Source organism: Petromyzon marinus, chromosome 42 (assembly GCF_048934315.1).
Source record: "Petromyzon marinus isolate PM22_M1 ecotype Great Lakes invasive population chromosome 42, UKy_Petmar_22M1.pri1.0, whole genome shotgun sequence".
Classification (NCBI taxonomy): Eukaryota; Metazoa; Chordata; class Hyperoartia; order Petromyzontiformes; family Petromyzontidae; genus Petromyzon; species Petromyzon marinus.
Window position 1 is genome coordinate 8111153 of NC_133708.1, and position 19078 is coordinate 8130230.

At 44.1% G+C, this 19078-nt stretch overlaps 1 protein-coding gene across 1 annotated transcript in view; it reads right to left on the reverse strand.

The window, feature by feature from the left end:
* LOC116951192 (prominin-1-A-like) overlaps nucleotides 1-19078 on the reverse strand; it is a 41078-nt gene that overhangs the window by 12218 nt on the left and 9782 nt on the right. The window contains exons 4-13 of the mRNA XM_032969671.2: nucleotides 17778-17916; nucleotides 16088-16151; nucleotides 14563-14652; nucleotides 12648-12847; nucleotides 11623-11700; nucleotides 9992-10055; nucleotides 7347-7506; nucleotides 4945-5097; nucleotides 3390-3513; nucleotides 1067-1167 (exon numbers count right to left, since the gene is read on the reverse strand). Of these exons, the coding sequence (XP_032825562.2) occupies nucleotides 1067-1167; nucleotides 3390-3513; nucleotides 4945-5097; nucleotides 7347-7506; nucleotides 9992-10055; nucleotides 11623-11700; nucleotides 12648-12847; nucleotides 14563-14652; nucleotides 16088-16151; nucleotides 17778-17916 (1173 nt within the window). The remainder of the gene's footprint in view (nucleotides 1-1066; nucleotides 1168-3389; nucleotides 3514-4944; nucleotides 5098-7346; nucleotides 7507-9991; nucleotides 10056-11622; nucleotides 11701-12647; nucleotides 12848-14562; nucleotides 14653-16087; nucleotides 16152-17777; nucleotides 17917-19078) is intronic.

The following is a 19078-nucleotide window of genomic DNA, read 5'->3' on the forward strand; positions in this document are numbered from 1 at the left end:
TTGAAGTACTAAAGTGCACGCACGCCTGGAGGCTGCACATTTTATGAGGCCCTGTGAAGGCCTCCCCATGCTGTGTCGGTCATACCGCCCGGTGGTGGTGGCGGCTACGCACGTGCCCTGTAATCCAGCACTATGGAGGCAGCGGCGACGGTTCGTGGGTCACGCACATGTTGGGTCGATGAGTTTCCATCCCCTGGCTCGCCAGAAGGCAGTAGAGCAAAATTGCAGTCTAATCTGATCGTGTGGGCTCTCTCCGGGTGCTCCGGCTCTCTCTTGCATGTATAACCACTCGTGTCCTTGGCTTAAAACATCTGAATATATAGAGGAGAGCAGAGCTTGGGCGAATGTTGGTGGCAGCTCACTGCCCGGCTGCCTTCCAGCTTGGCTGTGGTCCCTTGGTGATTGTGAGATGCAATTTGCACGAACGACGCTATATATGAAACTAAACATACTGATTTTGATTTAAAGCTTTCGTGAGCGCAGGGATTCATATTCTTGGTTCTTTCGGTAAAGTCACGTAGAAGGGAAACAATAAAATAATAAAAATATAAAACAATAAAATTATCATGACGTTTAGACTGCAACACAAGCAATCATCATCATCAGGTGTGAAAACCACAGCTAGAAAATTTGAAATAAGTGGCGGTTTTTTAACGTTAGCACCACAGAGAGCGATTTGGCAGTTTCTTCAGATGGACGAGTCCATCTATGTTCGGAGAAGAGGAGGGGGAGGAGACGAAAATAATGGATGCGGTCTGAAAGCCACCGTAAGCGTGAACAATCAATTAAGACCCGAAATGGTTTATCAAATCCTTTCAATGATTGCTAAGCCAGAATCCATCTTCTCAGTTGAAATTGTCTCTGTGTTTGTATATATGGATAGCCTCATGAACGAATCTCTCATGGTAGCCAGATGGCTTGCAAAGAACCTTGTTTCCCTTCTACGTGCCTTTACCGAAAGAACCAAGAATATAAACATACTGAGTCACGGAAGTTAATGGGAAGTATACATGCAGTACAGAAAACACATGTTTCAACAAGATTACATGACGATGAGTATACTTACTCGTAGACCTGTGTGATGGTGATGTTACTGCCAATGTTGGTGATGGAGCCCAGAAATGTTGCATTGTCAGCTTGATCAGGAAGTTTCAATCCATCCAGGAGCTAAAGAAATGTTAACATGCATCACGGTTAGTTACAAATACATTGTGACTATGTTTAATATAGCATCAACAACTTAATATGTGAGACTGACCATGGTTTATCTTTGAATGCTGTGAAAAACTCTACATGCGTAATACAGGTTTTTTTTGGGTTAGATCGTGTAAATATATAGATGTCGGTAAACCCGCCACCACCCGACACAGCCAATTAGTAAAGGGTTTGTCACGTAAACAGAACGTGTCAATTCGTCACTAGTACAGCACACCGGTGTGTTGGAGAACTAAGCCACAACATTTTTCAATCTGAGTACGACGTTTCACCGGTAATTGCAACTAGCTTCATCAGGCGACAGCCAGATTCGTGGAGAAGTCTTACTGTTTCGTTCCTTAAATAGAGGCGTAAAACTCAACTTGTGTGTCAATAAAACTGTGGCATTAGAAAGACGATCATATAATAGGTGACGTTTTGGGCAATATCCCTTCTCCAGAGCACATAAGAAGGAGGGCCAGAGAAGTAGATGGCGTATAAGTTGAAGACTGCACTTTACACGATGGGGTCTAATCAAGAGGCCTATTCGCTTCCTTAGATTGTATGTAACATTGTATGTAAGCCCACTGAGCTATATAGCTTTTCTTTCAAACACAACCTGGCTGCAAGTCATAGCTTAACGAAGTAGCTTATGACGTGAAAATGTATTGCAGCCAAATACTGTATATTAAACGTACGTTGATTCTAAATGTGGAGGTAAAAACCAGAGAACACAGAGAAAAATCCACGCAAATTCTAAATATATATATCCGTGGATGATATTGGTCGCGAAAGCCTACGTGTTAAACTCGAAATATACAGGCGCTAGGGTCGGGATCGAACCCATCTCCTCCTGCGCACCAAGCGAGGGAGTTAACATCTCGCCACCATGGTGCCCCCCCCCCCCATACTTGCATTGGGAGCATTAAGAATGAAGGAACATAACATTGAAAGTGTCCTCGTGGAATGTATGCGTGACAGAAATTAATAAGCAGATGATGTCTTCCTAGAAGGTGATGGAATGTGACGAGTATCATCTGCTTACGTAGGTGATTTTTTGTTTTATTTTTTACCTACGTGACTTTACCGAATAGAACCAAAGAGTATGGATCCTTGCAGTCACGAAAGCTTTAAATCTAGAATTATCTGCTTAGTTATGAGTTTAATTCAGAATTTGTATTAATTGGTTAATCGATTCATTGGTACACTCCTAGCACATATATATACCATGACAATAGCACAATAGCACATTTTTAAGATCAACTTTGAAAATATATTCTGAAGTAAGCTGTCTGTCATATAGGTTCGGTGTAACTGGTCATTTAAATCAATCTATACGAGAATTATGTAATAAATATAACGCATCTAAATTCCACCCCTGTTATGGAATGCCACCCACACGATGTCCATTATACAGCACTGATTCACCCCACACACGATCAGATAAATTGTCTCAATTTGAAATCACAATTTATTGTGATCATCGATTTATTTGGTCTCCTTTCTACTATCTCGTTTGTTTTTCTTATATTTCTCTCTCATTTGCACATTTTCAGTCACCCCATAGCCTACATTCAGCATCGATATGCCACGTGCCTTCACACAATTGCATATGGTGCAGGCATATCAATGCAACATTGCACGCCCAATGTCCTTATCAACTTTCTTATATTAACCACTTTCAAAGTGTAATTAAGACTTGGTTAAGGTCATTGTAACCCTCTAGGCACGGGCCTTAATTTGGATCTCCTAGCATGCCTTTGGCTCTTCTGTTTCCCACCCTCTGATTAATCTCACGGGTCACTGGACAATGCCCTTCAACTGGGGAATACAGCCACCACATTATCAGTAGATCCCTCAAAGCAGGCTTCTGATTTTTATTCAGACAAAGATCACCCGTATAGCCTTAACAGACGTTAGGAGCAAGAGCTGTTAGCAAACACCAGTGAAGGCACGCGAGGGGGGTGGGTGGCCAGCACAACGCCCGGCCGCCTTTGTCTCCCTAGTGGTGATGTTTACTACACACCGCACCAGGTACTCATTTGAGGTTCAGATATTCGTCACCGATGTTGGCCGTGAGGGGTTTGTAGCGCAGCGCGCTAAACCGCGACACTGCCGCTCACCTTAGAAGCAACAAAGACATCGTCGATTAGAAGCACATACACAGACACACGCAAGCGCCGCCGCTGACTTACGTGAAACAGGGACTGGTCCGCTAGCGGTTTGCACACCATCGCGTGGATATTCCCACCGGCAAAGAAGAGTATGGCCACGATGAACATAAATATCCAGGAGAATATAAATACGAAGCCAACACCACTGAAGGCAGAAGATGCAGCACACACAATATATCATTAAAGTATTCAGGTAGTTGCAGTCGATGCAACGTGTGAAAAAAAAGGTTTAATTGATATTTGGATCGGACCTCGTAAGTAACAAGCATGTCCTAAGCCCTCCTCCACCCAACACAGCCAATCCATGAAACTGTCGCGTGAACAAACAGGGCCAATTTATTGAAACAGCAATAAGTTGAATTTCGATTTAAAGCTTTCGTGACTGCAGGGATTCATATTCTTGGTTCTTTCGGTAAAGTCACGTAGAAGGGAAATAATAAAATAATAAAAATATTAATTATCACGACGTTTCGATTGCAACACAAGCAATCATCATCAGGTGTGAAAACAAAAAATGTTCTTGCTGTGGTTTTCACACCTGATGATGATTGCTTGTGTTGCAATCGAAACGTCGTGATAATTTTATTGTTTTATTTGCATTCTTTTATTATTTCCCTTCTACGTGATTTTACCGAAAGAACCAAGAATATAGCAATAAGTTGGTCGTGTTTGATCATCACAGGACAATCTTACTAATTGGCTGTGTCAGCTAGAGGAAGGGTTTACGACGTAACATTTTACTCGCGATGATCCGACCACAAAAAATCCATCAATAATCAGAAATATTGGCTCCCCCTCTTCCCTCTTCTCCCCCCCCCCCCCTTTCCTCGTCAATCCGCTGCTCCCGACCTTTGCACTGCCAGCGGGAGGGCAGCGAGCCCAGGTGCCTCGGGACGGCACCCCCATTTGAGGGTTTATCGTTCCAGGCTCGACATTTGTATCTCTCCTCTGTGAGTGTCACGTGCTCTGGGTTCTTGAATTGAAAATGTAAAATAAAAACTAATCTTAATGTTGGTGGCGAGAGCCTGCTCCACGAGTAAGCACGGGGGGGGGGGGGGGGTGGGGGGGGTGGGAGGGGGGAGTATAATTGGGGACCGGGGCATAGCTCGTTAGCTGCACTGTCGCAGAGGATCGGCGATCAGGCCCAAGTACTCGCAGGCGCATTCACCGTGACGATCATGTCACCTTCTAGCACTGAAGTATGCTGTTAAGAGAGACGTGCTCCGCAAAGTGATGCAGGAATTTTTGTGGCTCATGCACGAGTCTATAGATCTCATTGTGAGTTTTTGGATATCTATGCAAGTCTACGTGCCATGCAGGGATTGCTGCCACTCGGGCTGGGGCTTCCGTTGGCTAGACTGCAGTAGGCGAATGGTTGAGTTGAGACTTGACCTAAGAAGCTTTAAGTTGCTGCAGAAATTAAACGAGTGCCCTGTCAATGGAAAACATTAAAACCTGCCCACTGATATTTGCTGTGGGAGCCACTTCATTTCTCCACTTAGCATCTCAGGAAGCCATCAATCGGATTGCCAAACAAGACCGCAAGGTTTAACCCAGAACGCGCACAGGGACTCACGCCATGAGGAAGATTCCACCACAGTTGGAGCAGCAGCTTCGATTGGCGGGAGACTTCCTCTTGCTGTAGCCGCAGGTGCCGAGGCAGAGGCCAATCGTGAAGCACAGCAGGATGAGGGACAGCAGCAGCATCACACCGAGTACGGCGAGGAATCTGGCGAGGGAAGAGCCGCGGCAGACGAGGTTACGGCAGCAAGCAAGGCGCAGGCTCGCGCGCCTCCTCGTTCTTCTTGTCATACGACTGCTGATGCAGACGCAGAGCAACAACGACAACTTCGCGTTCAGGCGGCCAATGTCGAGAGAGCCGCGTCAGGAGCAGCGGAGTGGAAGATGGCAGCAGCGGTCAACGCGGCCCCCACTCCGTTAAGCGAGAAATCACGACGAAGGCCATCGACTCGGCGACGGAACATCGATCACCGATCTCCCGTTCTCCAGAGCGACAACGACAAAAGACCGCGCGCTGTAAGACGGGTAGCACTGGAACCGTTCACTCACCGCCAGGGGCGGAGCCACGGGGGGGGGGGGGGCTGGGGGGGGGGGCTCTGACCCCCCTGAAATTTTGGGAAAGTCGGTAATTGGGATAACCGGATATCCGGCTGCTGCAAAAGGCTGTAAGCTGCCACCTAGTGCTGCCCTGCTGGCTGCCACCTTGTGCTGCCACCTTGTGTACTGCCCTGCAGGCTGTCACCTTGTGCTGCCCTGCAGGCTGCCACCTCGTGTACGGCTCTGCAGGCTGTCACCTTGTGCTGCCCTGCAGGCTGCCACCTTGTGCTGCCACCTTGTGCTGCCCTCCAGGCTGCCACCTCGTGCTGCCCTGCAGGCTCCACCTTGTGTGCTGCCCTGCAGGCTGCCACCTTGTGTGCTGCCCTGCAGGCTGCCACCTTGTGCTGCCCTGCAGGCTGCTTGAGCGGCAGCCTTTCGAACTTATCGAACTTATTAGCCACATCAGCGGCTCCGACCTATTAATAAACTCCGCACGTCCGCCATGGCCTTCTTATACATTGTGGCGCCCATCGGACAACATACACTGGATATCTCAGAATTTTGAAGTCAAAATCCTGGCTCCGCCCCTGCTCACCGCCATTAGAGTAGCGTTCGTTGTGCTCCTCTCAAAGTAATAATTTTAACTATCAAAATTGGAATTTAGAAAAAAGTTAAGTCGAGGAGTGTATTTAACGTGATGGGGTTTTTTTTGTGTGTGCAGTCATTGTTGTCTAGGCTGAGACCGTCACCCGGTCTCAGCCTGAAAAAACCTGGATTCAAACCCAGGATCTCCGGAGTGGCAGCTGAGTGCTCTGACCACCGAGTCAACCTGGACAGCACAACCTTGCCCGTAACTTAAAAGAAAACTTGGAGAACACTTGAGGGCTACACTGTTAATTTCCTTATGTGGCTAATAAAATTGAATTACGTGAAAGGCCACTCAACCGAAAAGGTTATCGCACATTTCAACTTTTATCGGCCATATAAAAGAAATGAACTCGGCGACTGAGACGATGTGAAATGAAAAAAACGTTTCAAATATAATTCCTCGTATTCATTTTGAGGAGAAGTTACACCGGGACAAGATTTGTGTGATCTTTTTTTCTTTACACGGCAAACTTTATACGTGCGAGGGACTCGTTCATGGAGAACGGCGTGCATATTAAATCCGCGGATATTATCACTCGAAGCTTATGAGGAAAATAGGGTTAGAGCACGTGAACACATTCCGTTTAAACATAAATATATCAACGTTATGTATATATTAATTCTTACATATATTGTATAGTTTTGTTTTTATTCGGAATCCACCGGAGCTATGCACTTTTAAATCACCTAGAGATTGGAAACTAATTTCTTTAGAACTGATTTTTGTGTTTAGTTTGTTGTCCTTCCCCCCCCCCCCCCATATCCGATTAGCACGGTTGGCTGTGTATGGTGCGAAAGAAGTTCAACATACATCCATAGATAATCGTATTATTTAACTTACCTTTAACAATGATGAACAATAAACATATTCAAAAGTGCAAATATCAATGAATGCATGAATAAATCAACGCAATTCCAAAGCATTGTAAAGGAAAGAGTGTAGCAGACAGAGGCCAATGGAGAGGAACAGTGGGTGGGTAAATTGAACAACTTTCGCTCCCTCACAATCCATGCCGCTACCAATGCCTCAACGCTTCTTTGACAGGGGTAGTCGCACACGCACGCACGCACGCTAGTTCCAAATACGTAGCATTTACGATAGACGCGTCACTAAATACGCAAAATCGCGATATTAAAAAAAACGCGAATTTTAAGGGTTTGCTGCATTGCGTGAAAAGATGCAGGCAATAAGAAGTCACATGTTGGCCCGAACGCCAGTTCAACCTCGACACTGATGCACACTTTACCGAGGAAGTGACGGAAACCACTCACCGTAGTTTGTCAAAGTAGATGGCCTCATCCTGGACTTTAGTCAGCGAGTTGGAAAAGTCCTCAGTTGCCGTGTTGATTTGGTCCAGGTATTTGGATAAATCAAATTGGCTCGAAAAGTTTTGGATTTCATTCCCAACACTTGTCAGCGTGTTCAAGACCCCTGCGAGAGGAAGTAAACAGGTTTTTTTATTGGCCTTAAAGAATATTATTATGAAATGAGGTTCACATTCCATTTTAAACCTTGCACCAGAATAAGAAGATCAACACTTCCCTCATGCCTCATCTGTGTTGTTATTACAGTGTATTGTTATTGCAGTGTATTGTTATTACAGTGTATTGTTATTACAGTGTATTGCTATTGCAGTGTATTGTTATTACAGTGTATTGTTATTACAGTGTATTTGTTATTGCAGTGTGTTGTTATTGCAGTGTATTGTTATTACAGTGTATTGTTATTACAGTGTATTTGTTATTGCAGTGTGTTGTTATTGCAGTGTATTGTTATTACAGTGTATTGTTATTACAGTGTATTGTTATAGCAGTGTATTGTTATTACAGTATATTGTTATTACAGTGTATTGTTATTACAGTGTATTGTTATAGCAGTGTATTGTTATTACAGTGTATTGTTATTACAGTGTATTGTTATAGCAGTGTATTGTTATTACAGTATATTGTTATTACAGTGTATTGTTATTACAGTATATTGTTTTACAGTGTATTGTTATTGCAGTGTATTGTTATAGCAGTGTATTGTTATTACAGTGTGTGTTATTGCAGTGTATTGTTTTACAGTGTATTGTTATAACAGTGTATTATTATAACAGTGTGTTGTTATTACAGTGTATTGTTATTACAGTGTATTGTTATTACAGTGTATTGTTGTTACAGTGTATTGTTACTGCAGTGTATTGTTATTACAGTGTGTTGTTATTAAAGTGTATCGCTATTACAGTGCATTGTTATTGCAGTGTATTGTTATAACAGTGTTGTTATTACAGCGTGTTAATATTACAGTGAATTGTTATTATAGTGTATTGTTATTACAGTGTATTGTTATTACAGTGTATTGTTATTACAGTGTATTATTGCAGTGTATTGCTATTGCAGTGTATTGCTATAACAGTGTATTGTTTTTTGCAGTGTTATGTTTTTACAGTGTATTGTTATTGCAGTGTATTGTTATTACAGTATATTGTTATTGCAGTGTATTGTTATTGCAGTGTATTGTTCAACGTTAAATAAATTGTTGCATGTTTATGTATTTTTAGGCCGTTTTACGGGGTCTCGTATGGTGGTGTTTTTGTGTTGTTTGTCTTTGTAACGTTCTGACCTGCCCCCCTACTGGATGTCTTTGAAAAAAAAGAGCTTCATAGCTCATTGGATTCCTCCGGCAGTATAAATCCATATTCTGAAAAGAACCAAATATTCTGAATCTGGCAGCTCTAGCCAAGAGCAAACTAAACATACGCATAGGGCCCCACGCAGCTCAAGGGTCCCTGGATTCATCGAAAATATCGGATGGACCATGGTCACATGACAGGGAAAATGAAGAACAATTTACATATTCACGTGTTTGTATTTCCTTATCGTGTGTTCTTTTTCTTCCCAATTTCATTTCAAATGCGCTGTTGGCGTCATGCCACTTGGAACTCTCTCATGGCAGTGCACCACTCCGGCACTCACGACACAGTTACCCGGCTCAGGCACCTGAGTGTAAAACTACAGTTGTTGCTCGACCTAAACATTATCCATACGCAGAAGAAGGAATGGTCTCTGGTGTGCGATGTCACCGAAGTACATTCTGAAGCCTGTTCAATCACCTCTGATTCACACTCACCAGGGGCACTGTGCTTTGCTACTTACCAGCCGTAAAGCTATTGATTGCATGGCATTCAAATCATATTTTGGAATTTTCAAAAAATGAAAACATTGGTGGCCAACCGCCGAGACCATCAACTCGCCATGCCCTGTGGGGTCGGCTCGGCGCTCTGACATCTCTGAGCCACCCAGCCACCTCTAGTTCCTTTGCATTAATAGTCTCGCTTGCAAAAGGAGGCCTTTGTCTCCTCTGGCTTTCACATCGTTTTCAGGTCCAAGTGTGAAAGTCGCGTGCAATGAAAATCTACGGCCACCGTAACATGCACTCTACAGCGCCAATCAAACCACTAGACGTGATTTTAGCACAAGCAGTGGCAGTGGTTAGCGCACTGGCCACTTAAATGTGATTGATTTCTCGACCACAGCTAACATCAATAGAGTTTTTGTTTTTTTTCCAGGTAAGGCTCACTGAGCTGTATAGCTTTTATTTCAGAAGCGACCTGGCCACAAATGATAGCTCAACGAAGGGGCTCATCGCGTGGAAATGTATAGCAGCCAAATACTCAACGCATGTTTCTAAATGTGGAGGGAAAAACCGGAGGGCCCGGAGAAAAACTTCAAATATACAGCAGGCGTCAGGGTCGGGATCGAACCTATTGAACTGGTTCTGCCCCCCCCCCCGAATCCCCCCCCCATCCCCTCCTCACCCCAGCCCACTTCACCAACCGATACTAACCAGAATTGTGCGGTATGGTTCACCATGCTCACCCTTGGAGGTCTAAAACTACTTGCAAACCACAGCATTTACGTGTCGCTCCTGTTACCTCTTTGGATGCCGCTAGCTGCTGCATCGACGATCTGCGTGATGTTCTTGATGGTTTCGTTACCCTAGGGCAAGCGACAACAGTACAGCAACCTGTGATCCGCTGCCTCAAGAATAAAAAACACGCTTTTCACTTCATCTCACCGCCTCCCGTGCAACGAACCTGGTCATCCGCACGCCTGCTACAATCACCGCAACAATCGCAAAGAACCAGGAGTGAACCTCCAACGAGGATTTTTTTAAAATCGCAACCTTTCGAATTGCGAGCATTTTTCTTCTGCTGAGCCACCTGGCCGACACACTGAGCACCGAATGTGGAATTTCCACCGCTGGCTCAGGGCTGTTAAACTGGAGGTGACCACTGCCTCAATGCTCATTTGAGTAAGAAATCATCTTTGACTTACTGTTTTTTTACTTATCACAAAGTATGTTAACGACAAAAAACGTGTGAACGGATAGGGCAAGTAAGCACCCTGCCTGTTGCAAACCGCAGTGATTGCTTTCTACAGATTCGCACAGCGCTCGTTTAAAGCAGCTCTGATAATACGTTGAAGAACATGTTTTACTTCTAGATTTAAAGCTTTCGTGACTGCTAGGATCCATACTCTCTGGTTCTATTGTGTAAAGTCACGTAGGTGAAAATAAAATAAAAAAATAATAACATTTATTTATTTATTTTAATTTCACCTACGTGACTTTACCCAATAGAACCAAAGAGTAACATGTTTTACTTTTTACAACTTGCTAGGAATGATTTCGTGGTCATTACGCCGGCCTTCGTAGTATCAGTAGCGGGTGGGTCCTGTGCTCAAACGATCAGCCATCAGCCAATAACAGACGCACACACGCACACACACCTGTGATTTAGCACCTTGACAGGCAAAGCCTTTGTACCTCAGCCACTTCTTATCCCCCCTTCAACCCCCGCCCATTGTCATTGATTTAAAATTATTGGAGATTTTATAAAAAAGGTGCTATAGAAGTGGTAATTATGATTAATCAAAATGGGAGCTTTCAACATGGGACCTTATTGTTAAATCACGTGGACTTTTGAATCAATCAAATCCTACTGGACTGCGAGGTGGCAAAAGCGAGGACAGTACAGCAGGTGAATTGAATCCATCTGTGATTCCATAAAGACTTAAGTGGAATCCTGTCCCAAGCACACTGAGTTCACTCCGGGTTCTCCGGTTTCTTCCCACGTGAAGCCAAATGTTTATTCATGGAATTGGACAAACGTTCCATTCTACCAGGACCCTCCAGACTAGAAAGTCGTAAGACTCGGCAATAATTTTCTGGAAATTCAGTGAACGTTATTACTAGAATGTGGTTATTCAAAATGTGGACATCCAGAACACCTCATTCAAGACCCAAACATCGCACCTCCTGGCTTTGACATCAGGACGCCGATCTCCTTCATGAATGTAAAATTAAAGAGACAAGCCACAGTAGATCGAGTGTGGTCATACAATCCAACCCATGGACCATATAGTAAACCACTGTGATCTGTGCTCCTTCAACAAAGGAATAGCAAAACTCTACCAACTCTCTCCCGAAGAGCTCTCAAGACGAGCAGATCTCGACATGTAAATCAGGCTCCTGAACTTATTCGAATTTAACCGCTGTTCTTACCTTTACAAGCTGATCTTTTAGATCACCTTCAGATATCGATCGTAGAGCTATAATGAGTTGTTCAAGAATGCCAGACAACTGCAAAAAACACAAAGATATATAATATTGGCTGCAAACCTAATAAAAAATTTGGACAAATTAAACGCAACGCATTCAAAACACATTAATAGGGCATGATCAAATGCCATAAAAACACATGTTGACATCATTAGAAAATCTCATGATAAATAGGACGGTTAAATTAGTATGTTTGGAAAGATGCAGAGATTCACGATATATCAAGTTTTGGGCAATCCGTTGATGAATTTTGGACAGTTGTCTACAGGGTAAGTCCATTATAGTACCACAACTTTATACTAATTTTATTTATATTGGGTCATCTTCAAGAGCGCTGCCATGACCCCACACAGACGGACGGACAGAGCGAATGCGGCGTGAATGCTTTCAACCCTGGTTAGAAATTGTAAAAAATGGGAAACACAAATTAGATGTGTGTTGTTTCGCGGGACCATTTTTGTCAGTTTAAAAATTATTACCTTGCAATAAGTGTCTATTTTCCTCGCAAAATGGGTCTGTTTGAACATCTTAACAACTTGTAGTATTGACAGAAATGGTAAATAAAGTCTATTCCTTTTTTTCACCAATAGGTAAACGATTTGTGTCTTGAATTGGATTTTGACCCCAAATAAAATTTGCCAAATGTAAAAAAAAAAATTGTATGATACTCGCACATTATTCAATTGGGATTAATTATGGCACAGCCCTCCTGGAAAATAGTGCGATTTTCCCGTCTGAATAAGTATAATAATAATAACCATGATGAATGACAATTTACTGAATCACTGGGGGAGTAAGTTGTGCTTGTAATGTATTCATGTCCCTCACTTTAACACAGTAGTTTACTGGCTTTATTTCGAGTGCTGCAAAATTGAAGGATTAAACAAAATCACTCGATCAAACACAGTTTTTTTATTCACAGAGTAATTGCATCTCATAACAAAAACACTATTGTTAAAATCTCTTACCGGGGTGAAGTCGGCAGCAAGAGAAATATTTTTTGACTCATCCAAGAGCCATTCACATGCAGTGGAATTACATGCATTTAAATGTATTGTCAAGTTGTTTCTAATCTCATCTAACGTTGTGTTTATATTGATAGCCCAATGATTTAGCGTGGACGTTGACGCATTCACGGTGTTCAGATTTTCTTTGGTCCTGTTAATAACTAAAGTAAGAAGCAAACAAATAATGACCAATGTTCAGTTAACACAACCAACGGCAATGTTAGAATACAACACATTTCAGTGGGGGCTTGAATTGTCAGCACAATTGTTAATAATCAACTGACAAAAAGTGGCCGTTTTCTCACCACCAACTTTGACCTCGGCACTAAATGTATCTGAAATTTGCATAGATTACGAAGTGAGTCAGCGCCGTTCATTGTTCATTTCCCCCTTCTCTGCTGCCACCTGCAGTGACTGAGCGTCACCCTTACAGCCGTTTCTGTCAATCCACTGTTGGATGAAGGCCTCCCCACGCCAATGTCGATTCGTGAGATCGTTTAACTGATGCTGGCATCGACGTTTTTAAAGCGTTTAGCATGAGGTTGAAAGTAATTTATCACCTTAGGCTGAGCCTTCTCCTGCAGGTGTACTCTATTCTACAAAGACAACGCGCATTTATGTCTCTGCTGAATCATTCTGATTTGCATGTTCAGCATGCAACAAAAGGTGATATAAAGGTGCAACCCTGCAAGTGCTTACGCCACTGCTGGTGGAAGGGTCGGTATGTCCTACTGTCGCACGCTGTCCAGAAACCTCGTAAGAGATTGGGATACCCACACTCTGCCTCGCCAAATGCAATGCATGCCTGCCGATCGACTAAAGGGCCGTCCATAAATGACGTCACGCGATTTTGGATGATTTTTTTTACCCCCCCCCCCTCCCCCGGTCGTTACACGGCGTCACAAAAAGTCAGACCCCCCCCCTCTCAAATATGACGTCACAAAGCTCTGCCCCCCCCCAAAAAAAAACACATGCTTCTAATCGCTTTAAACTATTGTCACTGTAGTGCGAATTTAATGTGCCGCTGCACTCTGATGTTGTAGGAGAAAACATTTATTAAAAAGTCTATTTAATTAAGTAGAACGTGTTGTCTGTATTTAAAGTTGCGCACTCAACACTCAAACCCCCCCCCCCCCCCCCATCGTCACACATCGTCACAAATGTCTGACCCCCCCCCCCCTCTACTAGGTGCGTGACGTCATTTATGGACGGCCCCTAACTGCGGTGAACCCATTTTACTCTGCTGGGTGGACAGAGGTAGGGGCGGATTAAGGAACTTTCTGCGATGATTCAACTGCCGTACGGGGGGGAGGGGATCGAACCGGCGACCTTTGGATTCCAGGTCCAGTGTGCAAATTATTCCACCACGGTGGTCCCCATTAATATTAACAGTACGTTCATATATCTATCGCCATACATGCATCTCGTGTAGCTGAGCATTGTGTATTACCATCAACTAATTCCACACCACAATGGATACATAATAATACATGAATTGTGTAACTGAGCATTGCGTCTTACCATCAACTAATTCCACACCACAATGGATACATAATAATACATTAATTGTGTATCTGAGCATTGCGTCTTACCATCAACTAATTCCACACCACAATGGATACATAATAATGCATGAATTGTGTAGCTGAGCATTGTGTATTACTATCAACTAATTCCACACCACAATGGACACATAATAATGCATGAATTGTGTATCTGAGCATTGCGTCTTACCATCAAATAATTCCACACCACAATGGATACATAATAATACATTAATTGTGTATCTGAGCATTGTGTATTACTATCAACTAATTCCACACCACAATGGACACATAATAATACATGAATTGTGTAGCTGAGCATTGCGTCTTACCATCAACGAAGTCGAGCACGGCACTTTGTGGGCCGGCGACTACTCTAAAAAAGTTTTTCTGAATGTTTCCTCCGACAATACTGCCAATATCTGACGTGGGAAAGATGTGTACGTTGGGATTAGCTGCAGATGCACGATGAAACCGATTTTTTTGTGTTTTTTAACAGAGCACCCTTTGCACCGGAACGTGTCAGAACACTTCACACGCAACAAACAACTCATATCACATCCCATCTTAACACATTTCAAAAAGGGCACCCCCCCCACCCCCCCCCCCCCCGTGGTAGCTGTACCTGTGGGCACAAGGCGATCTCAGCAGCTGCACTCCCGTCGGGAATTAGCCTGGCCAGTGGGATGTCATGATTGTCACGTGTTATTCAAATTGATGTAATTTTGGGGGTGAATGTGATTAGTTTTTCTTACAAGGTTAGACCATGACGCCGGCACACAATGGCCTACCCGCTTTCAATTGTGGAAATTTGAACGCCCACTGGGAAGCAGACGGCGCGTAGTATTTTATGGTTGATTTCACCCGCAGTGTTAACCGGGCCGGCCTGCCGGATTTGAACCGCGAGCCTCGGCAACAGGCGGCAAAAGCGCGCCCCCGCTGGGTCACGTGACCGCCACGACGTTTGTTGGGAGGCTCAAACGTAGGTAGAAAAATAAGCGAGCAAATGTTGTCATCTAATTAAACAAATCGTTAATACAAAATAGCGTCACCTAATTGTGCCCCGTTAATATAGTTTTTTTTTGTATCATGGGAAATGTTGTTAAGCTACATCTGATGGTAAGTCAAGGTCAAGGTCAGAGTTACTGCCTGCTCAAATAAGCATCGAGACGGTGGTCATCTCCTGTTCACAACTCTGAGCCGGTGGTGGGAATTCCATGTTGCTATGGCGATGAGCGAATATTCAACCAGCGGGAGGCGACCGCTGTTGTCTTCTCCACAAAGCGCTGCTCGTATTAACCAACCCGGGAGGGGCGATGGGCTAAGTCGATCACCCCAATCAGGAATGACACTCGTAAACCTTCCGATTGCGAGAGGCTTGCTCTGCCACTGAGCCACCTGGCGTGCGGTGACTCTGTAACCTGAACGAGACTGCTGAGGAAGCTGAAGGGAAGCCAGACTCGAGGGACGTTGAGCCGTGGACCACGGCCCCCAAGCTAAGGGACTCGAGATTAGCACCTCCGCTCAGCACGGTTGGCTACGTACGGTGCAAAAGGAGTTCAACATACATACAAGAAGAGGCCTAATTGACTGATTTGCATACAACTTCAAGAAAAAACTAATTTCAGGAGCAGGTTTACATAATAAAAAAAAACTTTGAACATGTATGAACATCCACAACCATTTATGTCAGCACTAAGCACGCGAGAGGGACACATTCCACACGACGTGTGTATGCACCATACATATACATACGCACGACGTGTATATGTATATGTATGTTGTACTTCTTTTGCACCATACATAGCCAACTGCGCTAATCGGAGGTGCCAGAGAAGGACAACAAGCATCACTTACTCTGTACTTTGTTGGTCGCGATGTCTTTGACCGGCCCATACTGGGCAACAACTTCGTCCAATTGCTGCGCAGAATGAAATGGAAGAGCAAGTTAAAACCGAATCCAGACGAACGAAGGCAAGTGGGGCTTGGGCAGGACGCATGGCCAAGAGGGAGGAAGTGGCAGCGGCCGAGACTGGTGATAGAGTGGCAGCCAAAGGAGGCAAACTCGCCCAAGGGAACATCCGCCAGAGGCGTGGAGGGATTAAATCAGCTCGCGCGTGCAGTAAGTTTCAAACAAGATGCAAAAATGTGCAAAAGACGCACGGCCATTTGTGCATGTGCAGAAAAAACAACACCCTCAGCATTTCCCGAAGAAGTGCATTGTGGTTCGTGTGCAATATCTGAATGGATCGATGCATCGCAAGACCTGTGAGAGATGGCAACAGCTAGGAAATAACTTCATACAGCAGTGAAGAGATCATTGATGATGATTATGTGAGTGCAAGGGAGTATGCAATAATTATTATATGGCTAAGCAGGGGATATTCAGATGTTGGAATGAAGCCCTGGGTTTAAATTACCCGTAGGTCCCAGTATCATCTCAGTGTATGATTGTCTTTCAGTTGAGAGTCAATTTCCACTACAAATCTATACTTTTAACAGAAACCGGTTGCTACGAAGGCACACAGAAAACAGGAGCAGGAACAACAGCCAAAAAATATATAAACCCATGAGGCAAAACATGAAGAGAAATGCAAAATACCACAAGCCTGTAAAAAAAATTCACGACGGGAAAACATTAACGCACGTCGGTAAAACAAGGCGGAGGCGAGATGAAGGCAGCCGAGGTGTGATGAAGGCAGCGAACCAAAGTATTTGCATTCAGACTGTGCAAGCAATGAACCCAATTTATGGTAGGAAACTACTCGGGAAGCATGTCGTCAATTGTAAAAGAGAGGGCACGCCTTGGTCCCACATTTGCAGAGTGTCGCGGATGGAGGGAGCCAGTGACGCACTGGGACTAGCAATGGGCCCAGGCGTTTCGTTAAACGCACAGCAGGGCACGAATTGCCGTGCCAATCCAATTGGCCCACTCGGTGCTGGGTCCAAATAATAAACAAATGTGGCCGGTGAGGAATAAACTTTGTGGCTGCCCGAATACGGCGATTTAATGCCAACCGAGAGAGTAAATAATCAATGAAGCGGACACATTAGAGGTAATACAATATTTTAACTTAAAAAACTTTTTTTTTTGTTACTCTGATCACATTTGCAATTTCACCACAGAGACCGGCCCCTCACCGGCTGTCTGACTGGACCTGTCCCACGGGGCATTTGCCCCATGGACTGCTGCCCCTATGGCCACTCTGGGCCTGGAGTTAAAATCCTAATCCCTTGGCCACACGACTTTGAAATGTCGCCCCCATCTTTTAAATGCTGCTGCCAACTTTTACAATGCCTCAAAAGCCATGCCGCTGTTGGTCTTCCCTGTCAAATATTTGGTTGCCGCGATTTGACGATACTACGATATATATCGCAAGATATAAAGATTTGCGACAATCGCATCATCCGTAATGTACAATATTGCACTGCACAGTTTTGAGAGACCTGAATCTGGCTGAGAAATAATGATCCGTGCACTAAAGCTGACTGCTGCCTAGCACTTGTTGATTTCATCATTCGACACAATCATCCGCACAAAGCGTACCTTCACTGTGTTATCCGCGAAGGTGTTTATGTCAGCCAGGTTATTCTTCACAAGTGTCCTGACTTCACTGCCAGCAAAGCTTTTCCCACTTTCGTAGTGCGTGTATATGTTGGCTTGGAACATGCACGCGAGACCCCCGCTAGGAACAACATCACAACATTGCAAAGAGACAACATTAACAGCGCGTTCGCATCATTAAGACGATGCTACTCTGCTGTGTTGGTGATTCCACGGGACTTGTAACCTATGAGGTTCCCGGTTCCATCAGTCACCGGTTCCATCATTCGATTTTGTCATCGATTGTTTTGTAAGCTATGTCAAATGCCTCGAGTGAAGGCGTTCTAAAAACGCCTCGAGTGAAGGCGGTCTAATCTATACATATAAAAGGGAAATTTGTGAATGTGTGTCTGTTCGAAATGTTTAGCATACTTCCCAACATGCAACAAACTTGAAATGTGGCATGTGGGTAGCTTCCAGACTGTACACAATGCAGGAAGTATAACAATTGACTTTTGTATTTTGGGGGGAGGAGGGCGCAATAATGCGTGTAATATTTTGCACGGCAAGTGAGCGGTGACGTCACATCTGTGATGTCACCCGCATGCGGCAGCGTCACACAGTGTGCCTGCAGACGTCACGCCCCCCCCACCCTCCGCGTAGGCCGTGTGTTAATCCAAGACAAGAATCCGAGTCTGGGTAGTAAAGCCAGTTAAGTGTAAATTAGATTACGTAAGTTAAAACGTGAAATCGTACTATCATCGTTATCATTGGATGCTGACCACATTGACGCTGGTGGGCAGGCAGACAAGCAGGCAGGTAGCAGGATCCGTGAAACAGCGATCGGAATGAGAATATTTAGACTGGGAGAATCCGATGAGCTATGAAGCTCTTTTTCACAGATGTCCAGTGTGGGGCAAAAGGTAAGAGAATTACAACAGCAAACAATAAAAAAACGACGAGAGTGCAAAGTATAGGAAAGCTAAGCAAGTGACTCAATAAAAATAAAGTATGCAAGTACAACTTGCATAAGTACATCAATTCCTGATGATTTTTCAACACCAAATGCAATTTTTTATTTATTTTTATCAAGCAAGGCCCACTGAGCTATACAGCTCTTTTTCAGAAGAGACCTGGCCACAAATGATAGCTCAACGAAGTGGCGTGCCACGTGCTGTGCTTACAGCAACCAAACACTCTACACGCATGTCGATTCTAAATGTGGAAGGAAAAACCCCAGGGAAAAATCCACGCCACTCCGTGGAGAAAGAGATCACATGCAAACTCCAAATATACAGGGCGTC